The 14298-nt window shown below is 38.8% G+C and overlaps 5 protein-coding genes across 5 annotated transcripts in view; 2 read left to right on the forward strand and 3 right to left on the reverse strand.

The window, feature by feature from the left end:
- Window positions 1-953: 953 nt before the first annotated feature.
- LOC104810742 (copper transporter 3-like) lies at window positions 954-1528 on the forward strand. The gene has a single exon (XM_010537133.2). The coding sequence runs from the start codon at window positions 1004-1006 to the stop codon at window positions 1448-1450; it is 447 nt and encodes a 148-aa protein (XP_010535435.1). The 5' UTR covers window positions 954-1003; the 3' UTR covers window positions 1451-1528.
- Window positions 1529-3400: 1872 nt separating this feature from the next.
- Window positions 3401-7127, reverse strand: LOC104810743. Its single transcript, XM_010537134.2, has 5 exons — window positions 6375-7127; window positions 6032-6253; window positions 5673-5955; window positions 4143-4238; window positions 3401-3866 (listed from the first exon to the last, which is right to left on the reverse strand). Exons 1-5 carry the CDS (start codon window positions 6600-6602, stop codon window positions 3721-3723), a joined length of 975 nt encoding a protein of 324 aa, XP_010535436.1. The 5' UTR covers window positions 6603-7127; the 3' UTR covers window positions 3401-3720.
- A 1652-nt stretch (window positions 7128-8779) lies between these two features.
- LOC104810745 (D-inositol 3-phosphate glycosyltransferase) lies at window positions 8780-10754 on the forward strand. The gene is made up of 2 exons (XM_010537136.1): window positions 8780-9391; window positions 9712-10754. The coding sequence occupies exons 1-2, from the start codon at window positions 8837-8839 to the stop codon at window positions 10714-10716; spliced, it is 1560 nt and encodes a 519-aa protein (XP_010535438.1). The 5' UTR covers window positions 8780-8836; the 3' UTR covers window positions 10717-10754.
- A 96-nt stretch (window positions 10755-10850) lies between these two features.
- LOC104810744 lies at window positions 10851-12375 on the reverse strand. The gene is made up of 5 exons (XM_010537135.2): window positions 11922-12375; window positions 11790-11832; window positions 11318-11469; window positions 11156-11219; window positions 10851-11055 (listed from the first exon to the last, which is right to left on the reverse strand). Exons 1-5 carry the CDS (start codon window positions 12039-12041, stop codon window positions 11039-11041), a joined length of 396 nt encoding a protein of 131 aa, XP_010535437.1. The 5' UTR covers window positions 12042-12375; the 3' UTR covers window positions 10851-11038.
- Window positions 12376-13235: 860 nt separating this feature from the next.
- Window positions 13236-14298, reverse strand: part of LOC104810746 (pentatricopeptide repeat-containing protein At3g46870) — a 2630-nt gene continuing 1567 nt past the window's right edge. Inside the window, exons 3-4 of the mRNA XM_019202285.1 lie at window positions 13928-14298; window positions 13236-13662 (exon numbers count right to left, since the gene is read on the reverse strand). The exon at window positions 13928-14298 is cut by the window's right edge and continues 5 nt beyond it. Of these exons, the coding sequence (XP_019057830.1) occupies window positions 13929-14298 (370 nt within the window). The 3' untranslated portion in view covers window positions 13236-13662; window position 13928. The remainder of the gene's footprint in view (window positions 13663-13927) is intronic.

Below are 14298 nucleotides of genomic sequence, written 5' to 3' on the forward strand. Positions count from 1 at the left end.
TTTTTTTTTTTTTTTTTGAGAGGTAAGAAGGGCTCCGAATCCTAGGTATTTATTGTCGTGAGTGAGTATAGCTGGAAATTCATTTCGATTGTGATCGTACAATAGAGCCATTCTGACTTGTCAAAATGTGTATGTGTAGTACATTTTTTCAATTTTAGAAAGAAAAAAAATCGCAATTTACTGCTGTCCTATTTTGCAATTTCAAGTTGAAAAAATTGAATATCGTTGAGATTCCGATTCTCAAATATCAAAAGCATCCTTTTGTGTGCTCTCCATTAACAAAACAGCATTGGTATGAGTTTTTTTGGGTTATAATCCATGTTGGTTTGAAAACTTAAATCGAAACAAAACCCGTGTTTTTTTTATATAAGATATAGTTATTTGTTTTTACAAAAATGAAATTGGGAAACCGAGGTTTGAGAATGTTGTATTGAGATTGAGTTCGGATTTTGTGTGACTTTAAATTAAGTAATTTAAAGTGTGAGATATAATTTTAGCAAGGTGTAAAGTTTGAGATTTTTTTCGTGTTTGTCCCAAAAAGTTTGAAAAATAAAGAAAAAATACAAAATTATTTCAAATATTTTTAAAAGGGATGACAAGAGTTTACTTTTTTTTTTTTGGATTTGTAAATAAAGGGTGTTTTTTAGTTTTTAATTGTTTTTCATCAAAATAATTTTCTAAGTTTTTAGGAAAATCAAATTTATAAAAACTTGATTGATTATTTTTTTGGTTTTTGAAATCCAAAAACTCTAAAAAAAATCCATTCATAGCTTTAATATCTTCTTCAATTAATTCATTTTCCTAAAAATTAAATTCAAAATGTAGTATAATAGTAGTACAAAAAAATCTTAACATATTTGTCGCATATACAGTTGAAATGGTACTGCACACCAAACGAAACCCTAAAAAACCTTTCGTAGAAACACATGTCACTCGCACACACATGACAACATATATATATATCATCCCAACTCAAGCTAAATCCCATCGATCAAATATAACCATGAACGGCATGGGACAAACGGCGCAATCTCCGTCTCCGGCGGCGATGTTCCCACGGCGGCGGCGGCACATGATGATGCACATGACGTTCTTCTGGGGAAAGAACACGGAGGTTCTGTTCGACGGTTGGCCCGGACACGACAACCTCGGCATGTACTGGCTCCGCCTCGTCTCCGTCTTCCTCGTCGCCGCCGCATCCGAGTGGCTCTGCCGGTGCCGTCTTCTCCGCCCCGGCGCCTCCAGCCTCGCCGGAGGGTTGGCTCAGACCGCCGTCTACACCGTCCGTACGGGCCTGTCGTACCTCGTAATGTTGGCGGTGATGTCCTTCAATGGAGGCGTTTTCTTGGCCGCCATGGCCGGTTTCGGGTTAGGGTTCCTGTTTTTCGGGAGTAGGGCTTTTAGGGACACTGGTTCTACCAACGTTACGTATGTTCAGTCGCGTTGTTGATGATGCGATTCTGTGTTATTGAAGATGGATATAATAAATTTTCGAATCAGGGTTTTTAGCAATTGTTATAAATACGTAGAGTCTATACATTCCTATGTTTTGAATCGAATATATTTCATCGAAATTGAGAGAAAACTTTAATAAGCCAAATAATAATAAACGAAATAATCAAAATTAGAAGACGAATCATTCACTTTATATGAAGAGGTGATGGTTGGAGGGAGAAGTTGCGATGAATCAGGATTTATCCTTTGCCAATGACTCTCTCTCTCTCTCTCTCTCTCTCTCTCTCTATCTCATTTTTTTTAACAAAAATAAATATTATATCTTTTTTATTTAAATTATTCAGTTAATTTCTGTAAAATATGTATAAAGTGTGTGTATTTGTTTGCATGAAAAATACGTGCCGAGTAATTAATTTTGTAGATGTTTAAAGAGGAAATAATCGGGCCACGGCCCAAACTGAATGAAACATATTATGAAATGGGCCCAAAATTTATAGTTATGGGTTTGTTTGCTTTGGGCTCAATATTACTAGAAATGGGCTAGCCGTCTTGGACCAACGTTTTTATATCCATGACCATAGATTCATATCTATCTTTGTATACACATATTTAACTTAACTTTCTGTAGAAATGTCATCTTTTACTCTAAAATCTAATTGATATTTTTATTTCGAATAAATATTGAATAATCACGTTATTTAAATCATCAATCGATGCATCGATTTTTTTTCATTTACTCTTATTTTAAAAGATAAATATTTATATTATATTTAATACAATTAAAATTTATAAAATTTTAAAAAGAAATTTTAATTTATTTTTAAATTTAGATTGCGCATACTTCCGAAAATTTCGAGAGGGCTAAATGATTTTGTGAAGTGGGGGAGAGTGTAATAAGGACCACGTCATCATATACGTCGTCGTGAAGAAAACGAGAGAGAGAGAGAGAGAGAGAGAACTGTGTTTTGTATCCCAAACAAAAGGGAAGAAGAAAAAAGCAATAAAACAATTTAAATGCATGGGGGTGTGTTTGGATGGCAAAAAGAAGAAAATAAACGTGTTTTCCGTGGATTGCTCGAAAGCTCGTATTCGTCTTATTTCTCATGCAACAATGCATGCATGTTACATAATATTTTTACCCTTTCCGACAAAAAAATAGAAAGAAAATATGGTTCATAATATTTCCATATTTCTATTGTTTTTTGTTTATTTTCAAAAACTGTACTTGTTTCGTTTTTGTCATTCCATTTTTTCTAATTAAATTTTTTCATTTAATTAAAAAAAAAAGAAATCACGTGAAGAGTAACATGCAAGAGCACATGGAATCACATTTTTTTTAAAAAAAAAAATAGGAAAATAAAGAAAAGTGCAAAGATTTTGACGGGGCGAGCAATATATACGTGGACAGGACACAGGAGACCACTCTCATCTACTCATATCGTCACGTATATAATTAGGGATTTGGTTCGGACGAAATCTACGGTTATTTCAAGAATTATATTTATTCGTTTGTTTCATTTTTAAATATATTTATTAAATTTCAGTCATAGATTGTTTTTGAATGTATACGATAATATTCACATAATTCTATATACCTACACTATAATTTTGGATCAATGATTCGATTATATGTATTTTTAAATATTTAAAACTATGAATAAGAGGATAACGGTTTGAACCTCTATTTTTTATATGTTTTTTGTAACAATATGCAATTTGTCAATTTATAATTGGATAGAAGTGGATTAATGATGAAGAAATAAACTAATATTTAATATGTTTTCCATAACTCGGAAAAGGAAAAATAATTTTTCTATTTTACGGGAAAATCCTATTCGCGATATTTTCTTTTATAGATGTAACAAAGAATATTCGTATAACTATGATCAAATCAATTGAACTTTATTACGTCAATAATAATATATGAATTAATTGACATAAAAAATTCCAAAACAAGCCACAACACCTTGCAATAACATAGACATATGCATTTATTGTTCATGACCAAGAATATTATTGATTTTGCTTGAGGCAGCAAAAATGAACAAGTCATAGTAAAATTACAGATATCATAACCCCATTTATTCTTCTTCCACCGCCCTTCCATCTATTATTTCTTTAACTGAAAAATTATTATTATTATTATTTTTATTTTTATTTTTATTATTCTAATTTTGGTCCCCATAATAATTATATGGAAGTTGTCCGACCATACCTGTTGAACCTAGAGCATGTGCCGCTAGCTGTTTTTGTCTAATAAATGGATCAATAGGTCCATTCCGGTGGCAGATCCAACGGTGTTCCACGGCGGCTACGGGCGGACACCACCTCCGCGTACGACTTTTTCGGCCGGGGCAATACGTTTTTGTTGTTGTTGTCCATAGCCATCAAGAAAGCATCTGTTTGATTACCTATCCAAAAATCAAATTCCCCAAATTAATGAGATATTAGGAAAAATATCCGACTAATAAAACAACATAATTGACCGGAAAGCAAGTGTAGGAATAAAATGGGGTGGATCCGAATTTAAATGATAATCGAGCCATATATATAGGTATATATACTTGATATGTATAGTGGTGTACTATTATAATAATAATAATAATATTATTATTATTATTATTATTATGATAATATATCAAGTAAAGATGAAAGTAAATGAGGAGATAGGTGAGGAGTATATATACCATGATGTGGAGGGAAATCGGAGGGCAGAGCCAATTTGTCAAAGTGAGACTTCACGGCTTCAACCACTCTCGCGGGTATTATCACTGTCGGGCATCCTGAAATTCCCACACCCTCTTTCATTACATCCTCATTAATCAATACAAGAATTAAGTCCCATTCCATCAAATCATATATATATATATATATATAACAATCGAACCCAAAGGATGGCTTGTATTTGGTTGAAAAATTATATATATATATATATATATATATATATATAAAAGAGTAACGTGGAATATATATATATATATATATATATATTTCTCATGAGCAAATTAACACCTCCTCGGAGCACCAAGGGTTGTCGGCGGATTTATGACGTCAGCCCTACCCGACAATAAACACAAACATCACTAGCTACATGTGATCCTTTTTGGCCCATGGTATGGTACTACTCGGCTTTTATTGTATGTGTATATATATATATATATATTATATATACATCCAGATGAGAAAGATGTGTAGCCCTCTACTATCTAAAGATTTATAAATTGTAAAACAAAAAAGATATCCCCGTGAATAAGATCATATTATATATATAAGCCACAAAAACAAAGATAGAAGATGCACATATGCTGCTTTATCTCTTAGACAGGAGTACGAGTGATGCATAAATGACGACAGAACATCGACGTTATCTTAAACTGCAATTCATTGATGGGGAATGATGATCAGGTGGGTCATATACGTGTGTGTATATATATATATATATATCTAATTTGTATTTTTTTTCTCACCTAATTAATCAGTTTCTTCTTTCCAAAGGGAAAAAGGAAATAGGGGGGGCCAAGAGGATTGAGAAAGATTCTAAGCATCCATGGTATTTGTCAAACACACGACATATATATTGAGAATAATAAATATATAAAAAAAAACAATATAAGATTAGTTGGTTGATGGAAAGGAATCTTTCATGTTGAATTCGGAACCTAATTAAAACTATTAAGAATCGGCTGGGTCAAACAATGTTAGAAAGATTCCTGTCTCTGCCTCAAATAATTGAGTTCAGTTGATAGATACCCCCAAACCATATCCCCTCTTCCAAACAAGCAACTGATATCTATTCGTACACATCTCACATCCCACGTAGAATAATCTCTAAACCCAATAATTCCTTAAAAAAAAACAAAAATTCGACCGAAATATCTTGATGGATTGGTTACAAATCAGATTCAATCTATCGTGTATATTTATTTCAAACTCAAGAACTCTCTAGAATACGAGATTCATTCACACATTCAGAAAAAGTACATGTCGGAATCTCCAAGTATTCAACTAACTACAAATATCACGTCATAATGGATTTTTTAATGTATATATTTTCGCTAAGAAAATTAAATTCATGTATAATAAATGAGAGGAACACGAAAATAGAAAGCATTCGCAAGACGAGACGAGAACGACTATTATAATATAATAATAACCAAATCAAAAATTTCATAAAAAAATTGGGATATATGATGAGAGATGGTCGTGGAGGCGCTGACCTGTCTTCTTGCGAGACTCCAGAACAGTGCCAGTACTGGTGCCCGTGCCGGTGCCACGTGGCAAGAACACGCCGGTTCCGCACGATCCGGGTCGCGGGCCAGACCCGTCGGGGAAGACCGCCTTCACACCGGACCCGTTCCGGTGGTAGTTCCCGCCGTGCCCGCTGCTCTTGCCCCTGTAATGTTTCGGCGTTGCCCTTGCTCTGTTACCGTAAACGCCGTCGTTTCGGTTCTTTTGTTCTCGCTTCTCCTTCTGCTCTCTCTCCTCTTTCGTCTTGCGGAACTGCACAATCATGAAACAAGGAAATTGAGAAAGCGTTGCCCGTCGAGATCGAGAGAGTATGTACGAGTTCTCTCACGTTCGCTTGAGCCGATCTGATTTGGATATCGATGAGGGCTTCTTTTGATGGGAAAGGGATCAGAAGTGGATTCATCTCGGCATTTGTCTTCATCTTCTCGAACTTCTCCGTCGCCAGCGTCAGTGGCGGCGATGGCTCCCGCGACGGACCGATTGGACTGACGGAACCATACCCAAACGGCGACCATAGCGTCGATTGCGGCGAACCAGAGCCTCCCCACGACTGTCCAAACCGTTTCAAAAGAAAATTAGAAGAAAAAAAATTCCGTGGGCCGAAATCGAACCCATGTTCAAAAGAATCGGAATTTGTGGAGTTTCGCTCGGTGCGAATCCAAAGTTGAAACCTTTTCGTGCTTGTCGTCGTCTTGAAGCATGTCGTTGGCCATCCGGCGAGTCAACTCGGCGATGTACTCGTCGTCGTCTCCCTCGGTCTGTTGGGCAACTGGGTTCTGCTTCGTCGGGTAGAATCCGGATGGGGAGCCGGGTTCGGATCCGAGATCGACATGGCCGATGGCGGAGGAACCAAAGGAGAGAGGGAGGGAATCTGTGTCGTGCAGTTCAATGGCCTCCATTTGTCGGTGCAAGACAAGAGAGGAATCTCGGGCTTCTCGGTGGGCTTGAATCTTTATTGTTCAGTCTCTGTCGGCACAATCTTTTTATGGTATGGAATCAGGGTATCGATGTAGAGGGAGAGAGAGGAGAGAGAAACAAAGAAACAGAGCAAGCCAGACTTTGAAACAAGACACACACGGAGTGACAGAGCAAAGCTTCGAGAGAGAGAGAGAGAGAGAGTCTGACAGAAAGGGAGATGTAAACACAGAGAAACAGAGACAACGAGAGAGAGAGAGAAAGATGAGCTAGAGTTGAAACAAAGGACAAGGGCAGAGCGTTAGATAGGGGGGAGAGAGAGAGAGAGAGAGAGAGAGAGAGAGAGAGAGAGAGAGAGAGAGTTGAAACAGAGGACAAGGGGGAGATTGGAGATAGAGGTAGGAGAGAGGGTAGAAATAGGAGGAGGGAGGATCCGTACAAGTGGACAACTAAGAGAGTGTAATACAAAGGAAATCACCTGCCAATTGTTGCAAGATTTGGGAAGATGGGTCTCTCTTTTTATAATTTGACAAAACAGTTGTATTTCCTTCTGCAATTTACTTACTCTGCAGTCAACTCATATCTATAACTAGATTTCCTTTCATTTCCTCCCACTTTTATCCCCCGCAGAAAGGACACAAAATCTGTTTATAAATCAAATTATAGAGATAATATAATTAAAAAAAAAAGCTATAGATTTATTTTCAAATTTCATTCAAAAAGACTATGATATAGGCGTGCCAAAAAAAAAATAGAATTGGTAGGATATAGGGTTATGAAAAAAAATATGTACATAAAGTTTCATTTGAAAGTCATAACTCTATTTCCCACCAATCTTTAGGTGACATATCTCCAAAGATTTCATTACAAAAAATCAAATCTATTTGTCAACTTTAAATTTCTGTCAAATATAACACCGCACCACCAACTCCAAATAAAAAATTATGTGTATTTTTACTTTATGTATACATATATACATTGAAAATGGTTGATGAACAAGTAAATCGAGGAAAATAAATTCAGATAAAATCTTATTTGTCCTTTTCTTTTACATGTGTTTTGTTGTATCCGTTGAACTGTCGGGCACCGACTCTTTGATCTTACGACATAAAAACACACAAATCTGTTGCAATAATTATTTATAGACATTGGCTCCATGCCTGAATCCTCCCCTCGAATTCACTCTGTGAATTATTTTTCACTCTAATTTAATATTTTTGCACAAACCATGAAATCTCCCTCCTTTGTCCATCTGTTCCCTTTTAATAATACGTATACATATATATATATATATATTGAGATTGACACAGTAAGTTGATCTCATTTGACAGATAAGCAAATATGAAAATATGTGAATAGGGAAATATTGGAGGCGTAAGATGGGGCCTCCTCGATTTATGGTATCATTAGCTGAAAACACGAAAGCTTTTTGTCCAAAATCTTCCCATTATATAACTAATGTGATTGCTGGGAAACCATTGGTCTGAAATCGGCTACATGACCTCAATTAGTCTGTGATTTGCGCGGACTAATGATGTTTGCAAGATATATATAATATGCCAAGCAACACAAGTACATGTTTGAGATATTCTGATTCTTTTAGAGGTTTCCGGTTTGATTCGGTATAAGACAAACCAAGGCGAAATCGAAAATAAAGTGACATGTTTGCGTTTAATGTTTGTAGAATTTGCTGAAGAAATATATATATATGGATAGGATATATTTACGCATAACTCACCAACGACGGTCGTTTAATTAGGTAAAACTAAAAGTGAATAAATGGATGTGTAGCCCCAAACCCACTAATAGCCCCATTAATCTCCTTTCTTTTTTGTAGCGTGTGAGTAAATCATCTACTAATTCGATTTGGTCCTCTACTCCCTAGCTGTTCGGCCGCTGTTGTCCTTCCATCTAGAAGAAAAATCTGTGACGATACATACATACATGCATGCATGCATAGCATGTACATACATATGTAATAGTTGAGAAGAAAATGAATAATTATAAATCAATTGGAAGATACCAATATATATTGGATTTAATCTGTTCTATGTCCTCGCAAATTAAAATATATTTTTGTGATCAGGTTAGAGATTTTTATAACAATTTCAGTCTAAAATATGTAAAAATATATTTTTTTAATAACAACTGTTTGTGCTGAAACCCATGTTTTGTTTAATCCTCGAGAACGTGCAAATACCTTAAAGAACACGATTCCATGAACTCTTGCTCGAATTTTCAGATTCACAGATTCAGATTCATCACTTCCATGGCCAGAGACAAAAATTCCAGCTTCTTCTCCATGCTCAGTTTCAGATCTCTCTGCCACCTTACTCTCCTCGTCTCTCTCCTCTCCTTCGTCTCCTTCCTCTACAGACACAACACCCTCTTCTGTTCCTGTCCTTACGACTGTCATCAGATCGCCGACACGTTCCGCCACAGCACCATCGATCTCCTTCACTTCTCTTCCGCATGGAACCACCTCTCGTTTTCTCCGGCGAATCCTCCGGGCAAGGTTCTGAAGATCGCCGTCGTCGTGAAGAAATGGCCTCAGAGATCGCGTGCCGGTGGGCTCGAGAGGCACGCCCTCACGCTCCACCTGGCTCTTGCCAAACGCGGCCACGAGGTGCACGTTTTCACCGCTGCTCCTGCGTCTGCGACTGAGGAATCCGCGTTTTCGAGCTTTCATCATCTGAAGACTCTTCGTTTTCACCTCTCCAAGCCCACCTCCGCTGGATATCTCGACCAAACTTCTGTCTGGGAACAGCTTCAGGTACCTCGAGTTCTGTTTTAGCGCTCAGCGTTTGCGGTTATCTCGTTACTGTTTGATCGGACGCAGCTCACCAGCGTTTGCGATTATACTACGGGAACTGTACCAATTGATTTTGTTTGTGTAGAGCATATAAATCGGAAATAATATTGAAATAACGGGGGCCTTAGAGTAATTTACAAACAATTTTTGCACAGAGAAGTCAACTGTGGACAACTATTTCAGTACGTCCAATTTCAGTCAAGATCCAGAAATATTATAAGAAATGTTTTTAAGGTCAAATAATTTAATTTTCCTATGACGCGATTCCTTCAAAACCGCAGACGCAGAACGCGACCGGGAAACCATTTGACGTGGTCCACACAGAGAGCGTGGGGCTTCTCCACACGAGGGCCAAGAACCTCCGGAACGTGGCCGCGTCTTGGCACGGGATCGCCTACGAGACCTTCCACTCCGACATCATCCAGGAGCTCCTCCGCGACTCTGCCGCCGCCGGCGACGAGCCTCGTCCGCCGCCGTCTGCGGCTCTGACGGAGCGAGCCAAGCGAGTCGTGGACGAGGTCAAGTTCTTCCAACGCTACGCCCACCACGTGGCCACGAGCGATCACTGCGGTGACGTCCTCAAGAGGATCTACATGATCCCCGAAGAACGCGTCCACGTCATCCTAAACGGCGTCGACGACGGCGTTTTCCGGCCCGACGTATCCAAACGCAAGATTTTCCGACAACGGTACGATATTCGCGACTCGGGTTCGGTCTTAGTCCTTGGAATGGCCGGAAGGTTGGTGAGAGACAAAGGACACCCACTTATGTTCGCCGCGCTGAAACGAGTGTTCGAAGAGAACGACTCAGTTCGTGAAAACGTCGTCGTTTTGGTGGCCGGAGACGGTCCGTGGGGAAACAGATACAGAGATCTTGGGCCGAACGTGATCGTTCTTGGCCCACTGGATCAAGAACGGCTCGCAGCGTTCTACAACGCGATCGACGTGTTCGTGAATCCGACATTAAGAGCTCAAGGGCTCGACCACACTCTGTTAGAAGCCATGATTTCAGGAAAACCGGTCCTAGCGACGAGACTGGCGAGCATTACAGGGTCAGTGGTTGTCGGACCGGAGTTTGGCTACACGTTTTCGCCGAACGTCGAATCTCTGGCGGAGGCGATTTCTCGGGTTTGGAGCGATGGTAGGGAGGTTATGGACAGGAAAGGGATGGCGGCACGTGAACGTGCATTGAAGCTATTCACGGCGAGAAAGATGACAGATGCGTATGAAAGATTGTTTCTTTGCATGTCTGATAAGAGATATTGTACCATTCAAGCCTCGGCTTAAGACAGAAAATGTCCATTGGAGCTAAAACTGGTCTGGTTCTTGTGTATAGGGTTCGATGTTTCTTTCTTCTGGCTGTAATTGTAGAATTCGGTTTTGTTGTCTTCGGATTCTGCTTTCGAGAAATAAACAACAAATAGATCATATTTTTACATTATCCATTTCATATTCCATTCTTTTAACACAAAAGGAAAGTCAAGATCACTTGTGAAATCCAACTTTACATCAGTACTGCTAGAAAATGTAACAAGCTTTTGATCAGACTACAAGACAATTAGACGAGGCCGAGGCCGAGATCGAGATGTCCTCCTGGATATATGAGGCTCTAGTAATAAAGGGAACCTGCAAATTGCGGAATCATAAACCAGAGGAGAGGAGAGATTAACAAAGGCTACAAAAACGACATGCTTCTTCTATGTCTACATATATAGCAGACAGATACCTTGCCACCAGTTGCCCCTGGATGCGTCCTGTGAATTCCCATCTCCTTTATGATCCTTCTTCATCTGAAAATTCGTTTCATTCGTATCTTTATTACATATTCCGGCGTAAAGTTGTCGTCTTTCTTGGAACAACATGAGAGGATCAATTCACAGATACTGACCGGATGGTATGTTTGGTTACTCGTGGAATGGGAATAAACGTCTTGGCCACCGTAGTAAAGTGATGAGCTTAGATGACATGGTTGAACTCTATCTTCCTGAAACAGTGGGTTGTTCTCCCTCCTCTCCATGTTTACCGATTCCGTACGCCGGCCTGAAGAAACGTAAAAACCCACCAGAGATTTCTTATCACAGAACGTTAAGGAAGATGAAAAATGGGGGCGTTTACTGAAATGAATCTTAAAGGAAGCGACTTTTTGGCGTTTAAGTTTTCGAAATCTGCAATGATAAACGCTGGTGAATGAGCAGTTGATCCTTAAGTATTTGAGAACAGTTCTTGACTCAAGATCAAGGGTAGAGTAAATTCTCCAGAAACCGGTGAAAATCAAACCGAAAGGAAGAAGCTTGGGCAGTTGTTGATGCAAGAGCAGCAAGCTGTGTTAAGTGACACGAGATATAAGAGGGTTCACAGACCTGAAAAGCCATGGTTGGAGCTTGGACTGTTTCTTGCTCCGGTCTGAAAAAAGCAGAGATGAAGAAGAATGAGTTCAAGACTTGATCGGACCAACAAACGTCAAGAAGAAGAAACGGGCAAAAGAATGAAACCTTGGAGGGAGGAGGGAAAATGGAAGCGAAGATTCCAGAAGAAGACGGAGGCTGAGGCTCTTTGGTGCCGAAGAGTTCGGCAGTGAACGAAGAAGACCCGACACGTCCTTTGCCTTCCATTTTTTTTTGTGTGGTGAAGAAACAGAGAGAGATTTTTCGGTGTAAATGATGCAAAAAAAGATCAGACAAGGATAGTATGAGGAAGAAGAAGATAGGTAGTTGGATGAGGTGTGTTTAGTCACGAAGAAATCAGCGGGTATATATACATAATGCTACAGGGGATGAGCGATGGCGATAATAAGATCCATCCATCATCATCATCATCATCCATGTGGGTCTATCTTCTTGATGCTCATCAGATTAATATTGTAACATTTCTCTCTCTTGCTATGCTTTTTATTGGTAGAGATTCCAAAGGAATCGATGGCTATTCTCTCGCTCTTACACAGTGACATTCATGGAAACTTCAGTGGTCACTGTTCTTAATATCTTCTCCTCTCTCTGACATGACCTCACCTCTCTCTCTCTCTCTCAAACCTAACGGATAAGTCCGGCGCCGGACTCCATGTCGGACCAATGGGTAATTTCCACGTGTCAATCGGCCGACCTTTCTTGATCTCATAGGGCCAAAGACAGAGAGCTTCGCATGTTCATTCATTCCCTTGGGATGTTTCTCTCTCCTACTTTCCTTTTCTGGAATGTTAATCTGATCACTTTTCTTTTATAAAGTAAATATACCCCCACCAAAAAAGTTATTTTTGTTTTGTCATATAAATAATATTTATAACGTTGATTTGTATCCCCCGCCCAAACTAATTTAGAAGTTTAATATATATTAATTGAATTGGACTTTTAGTAGGAAAATAATCTTAGAATAATAAAAATAAAAATAAAAATTAATCTAGAAAATAACATTTTAATAGATTCGTTAAAAGATTTGGGTTTGTCAATTTTAATATGTATATACATATATTGGTGAGAATATGAATTTTGTCACATGCTTTTTGACCAAGTTTTATGATCTTCCTCAGAATTCGGTCGCATTCTTTTTGGCAAGCAATTTGATTACAGGAAAGATAACCTTAGATATGGTGCGGAGATTCAAGATTTGCCCGTGAAGAGTTCCATCATATCATTATTCATAACAAAGAAGGGCAAATAATAAATATCTTTCTTTGATCGAATAAAAAGATTATTATTCTTGTCCGTCGAAGCAGATATGCCCAAGTTGTGTACATATCTTTTACTTTATTAACAATAGGTCCGCCATGATATCCTATATATATATATGGACCGCATTATATTCCACACACGTAAAAACCAACTTTATATCAATTCACAATTTAAAATATAAATCGTTTAAAACAATATAATACCAAATAAACCAGAAAATCAGATATCTAAATCGTTGAGTTATGTATCCGGATTTTTATGAAGAGCCCTTTGTGAAACTGAGGGGTCGGAAAACTGTGGAGATTCCAACTTCTTCTTTTAGGGTTCAACGCTACCGAACATTCTATATGTTTGAAATTCTCCCCCGAATATGTTTTTTCAAAAAAAAAAAGAAAAAGAGTGGGTAAGGCATCAGGATGAGTGGAAGAAGCCATAAGTCAATTACCATTGCTTTGTTCTCCCTCGATCTTCCTGCCTCTGATGTTTTCGTCTTGAAGGCCGTCCAATCCACTCGAATGCCCTCATCAAGAAACTCGCTTCCTCGGGCTCAGCCAGTCTTGAGTCCGGTCTGCATAACGAAAAACCGCTGACCGAATGAACAATACACATATTCGAGAATCGGCGTATAACCTATGCATGTGAACCGGACTACGAATATTTGCATTCTCAACGGGCAAGCATCGATCTCCATGTGAATATTATGGGCGAAACAATAGCCCGGAAATCTCCAATTTAGACGATTCTCTAGGACCAGAAACCCCACTACTACCGGAAAGAATCGATTCTGATAATAATTGAAAGATGCATGATGATACAAGAAAAGTTGTGGTAACCTCAGCATCTGCCGAAAATCTCTTCAGGAGGATCATATGCGTGTTTTTCGGGAAAGAGCTCCTCGAAATCCTTCTTGACTTTGTTCCTCAGAAGCGGGTGAGGCAGAAGTCCCTTCAATAAAACCCTAAATGGCAGCTCCTCAGGTGGATCCGGAGATTTCAACATGTCTTCATACACATTCATGGCATCGGAAGGTGACCCGTCTCTCAGGAATCCCCTTATGACTTCAGTGTAAGTCTGAGAATCCGGAAAGAGATTTTCGTTCTTCATTTTCTCCCACAACTTCATCGCCTTGTCCATTTTCTTGCTCCTGGCTAGGGCCACAATGAGATCCTTGTACATAAACACATCGGGTTTGTACCATTCCTGC

This window comes from Tarenaya hassleriana, unplaced genomic scaffold, assembly GCF_000463585.1.
Source record: "Tarenaya hassleriana unplaced genomic scaffold, ASM46358v1 Cleome19, whole genome shotgun sequence".
NCBI classification, from domain to species: domain Eukaryota; kingdom Viridiplantae; phylum Streptophyta; class Magnoliopsida; order Brassicales; family Cleomaceae; genus Tarenaya; species Tarenaya hassleriana.

Coding starts and splice junctions, on each gene's coding strand:
- LOC104810745 (XM_010537136.1), top strand. CDS start 8,837: ATGAACTCTTGCTCGAATTTTCAGATTCACAGATTCAGATTCATCACT. Junction 9,392..9,711: donor CTGTCTGGGAACAGCTTCAG/GTACCTCGAGTT, acceptor TCAAAACCGCAG/ACGCAGAACGCGACCGGGAA.
- LOC104810744 (XM_010537135.2), bottom strand. CDS start 12,041: ATGGAAGGCAAAGGACGTGTCGGGTCTTCTTCGTTCACTGCCGAACTC. Junction 11,470..11,789: donor CTCCAACCATGGCTTTTCAG/GTCTGTGAACCC, acceptor ACGTTTCTTCAG/GCCGGCGTACGGAATCGGTA. Junction 11,220..11,317: donor GTAACCAAACATACCATCCG/GTCAGTATCTGT, acceptor ACGAATTTTCAG/ATGAAGAAGGATCATAAAGG.
- LOC104810742 (XM_010537133.2), top strand. CDS start 1,004: ATGAACGGCATGGGACAAACGGCGCAATCTCCGTCTCCGGCGGCGATG.
- LOC104810743 (XM_010537134.2), bottom strand. CDS start 6,602: ATGGAGGCCATTGAACTGCACGACACAGATTCCCTCCCTCTCTCCTTT. Junction 6,254..6,374: donor ACGACGACAAGCACGAAAAG/GTTTCAACTTTG, acceptor CGGTTTGGACAG/TCGTGGGGAGGCTCTGGTTC. Junction 5,956..6,031: donor TCAGATCGGCTCAAGCGAAC/GTGAGAGAACTC, acceptor ATGATTGTGCAG/TTCCGCAAGACGAAAGAGGA.